This window comes from Eimeria mitis, genomic scaffold (assembly GCF_000499745.2).
Source record: "Eimeria mitis Houghton genomic scaffold, Emh_scaff9991, whole genome shotgun sequence".
Lineage (NCBI taxonomy): Eukaryota > Apicomplexa > Conoidasida > Eucoccidiorida > Eimeriidae > Eimeria > Eimeria mitis.
Window position 1 is genome coordinate 1 of NW_024016991.1, and position 1,342 is coordinate 1,342.

Sequence of the window (1,342 nt, forward strand, 5' to 3'; positions counted from 1 at the left end):
TCTTCTCCGGCGAGCTCTCCGTCGCCTTGCTCTTGCTCTCCCCAGCCGCTGCATCCTCACCACCCCCACCGGCACCGCCAGCAGCGACAGAAGGAACCGCCTTGGCCCCCAAGGCTTTGGGGGGAGGAGGCGGAGGCCCCTTGGCGCCAGGCGCTGCCTTCGAAGGCAGTGGCAGCTTGGCCGCAGGAGCCTTCGCCTTGCCCTCATCCTCGCTCGTCTTCTCCGGCGAGCCCTCCGTCGCCTTGCTCTTGCTCTCCCCAGCCGCTGCATCCTCAGCACCCCCAGCAGCACCCCCAGCAGCACCGCCAGCAGCGACAGAAGGAACCGCCTTGGCCCCCAAGGCTTTGGGGGGAGGAGGCGGAGGCCCCTTGGCGCCAGGCGCTGCCTTCGAAGGCAGTGGCAGCTTGGCCGCAGGAGCCTTCGCCTTGCCCTCATCCTCGCTCGTCTTCTCCGGCGAGCCCTCCGTCGCCTTGCTCTTGCTCTCCCCAGCCGCTGCATCCTCAGCACCCCCAGCAGCCACAGAAGGAACCGCCTTGGCCCCCAAGGCTTTGGGGGGAGGAGGCGGAGGCCCCTTGGCGCCAGGCGCTGCCTTCGAAGGCAGTGGCAGCTTGGCCGCAGGAGCCTTCGCCTTGCCCTCATCCTCGCTCGTCTTCTCCGGCGAGCCCTCCGTCGCCTTGCTCTTGCTCTCCGCCGCCGCTGCATCCTCAGCACCCCCAGCAGCACCCCCAGTAGCCACAGAAGGAACCGCCTTGGCCCCCAAGGCTTTGGGGGGAGGAGGCGGAGGCCCCTTGGCGCCAGGCGCTGCCTTCGAAGGCAGTGGCAGCTTGGCCGCAGGAGCCTTCGCCTTGCCCTCATCCTCGCTCGTCTTCTCCGGCGAGCCCTCCGTCGCCTTGCTCTTGCTCTCCCCAGCCGCTGCATCCTCCGCATCCCCACCAGCACCCCCACCAGCCTTGGCGGCTGTGGCAGTGTCAGTCTTAGGCGGAGTTTCAGGTGTTTCTGTGTCTTGTTTGTGAGCAGTTTTCTCTTTTTGTGTTTCCTGCTGCTTTTCTCTATCAGAATCTGTGCGGGGAGCCGCTGAGGTGACCTCTCTTTCTTCATCAGTCTTTGGGGTGTCTGTTGGTTGAGTGATGGGTTTGGTGGGCGGTGGCGGCGTAGAGGAGATAGCCAGGGGGGGCTTGGGTTTGGGTGTTCGTGTATGTGGTGGTGACTTTCGGCTGTCTGGCTGCTGCACTGTATCTGGGGGCTGCTGCAGTCTGAGCTCTTCATGTTTATTCGAAGGGTGGTGGGGCCCCCCCTTCTTGGGGCCCTCTTCTCCCTTTGCTGGGGGAGGCAACAGCAACCC

General features: G+C 65.4%; 1 protein-coding gene across 1 annotated transcript; it reads right to left on the minus strand.

Annotated features, from left to right (window-relative positions):
• Window positions 1-56: 56 nt before the first annotated feature.
• EMH_0098530 (uncharacterized protein) lies at window positions 57-1,266 on the minus strand (the record flags this gene model as incomplete). The annotated part of the gene is made up of 3 exons (XM_038022020.1): window positions 57-157; window positions 304-1,113; window positions 1,209-1,266. The coding sequence occupies 3 exons, from the start codon at window positions 1,264-1,266 to the stop codon at window positions 57-59; spliced, it is 969 nt and encodes a 322-aa protein (XP_037879204.1).
• Window positions 1,267-1,342: the final 76 nt, after the last annotated feature.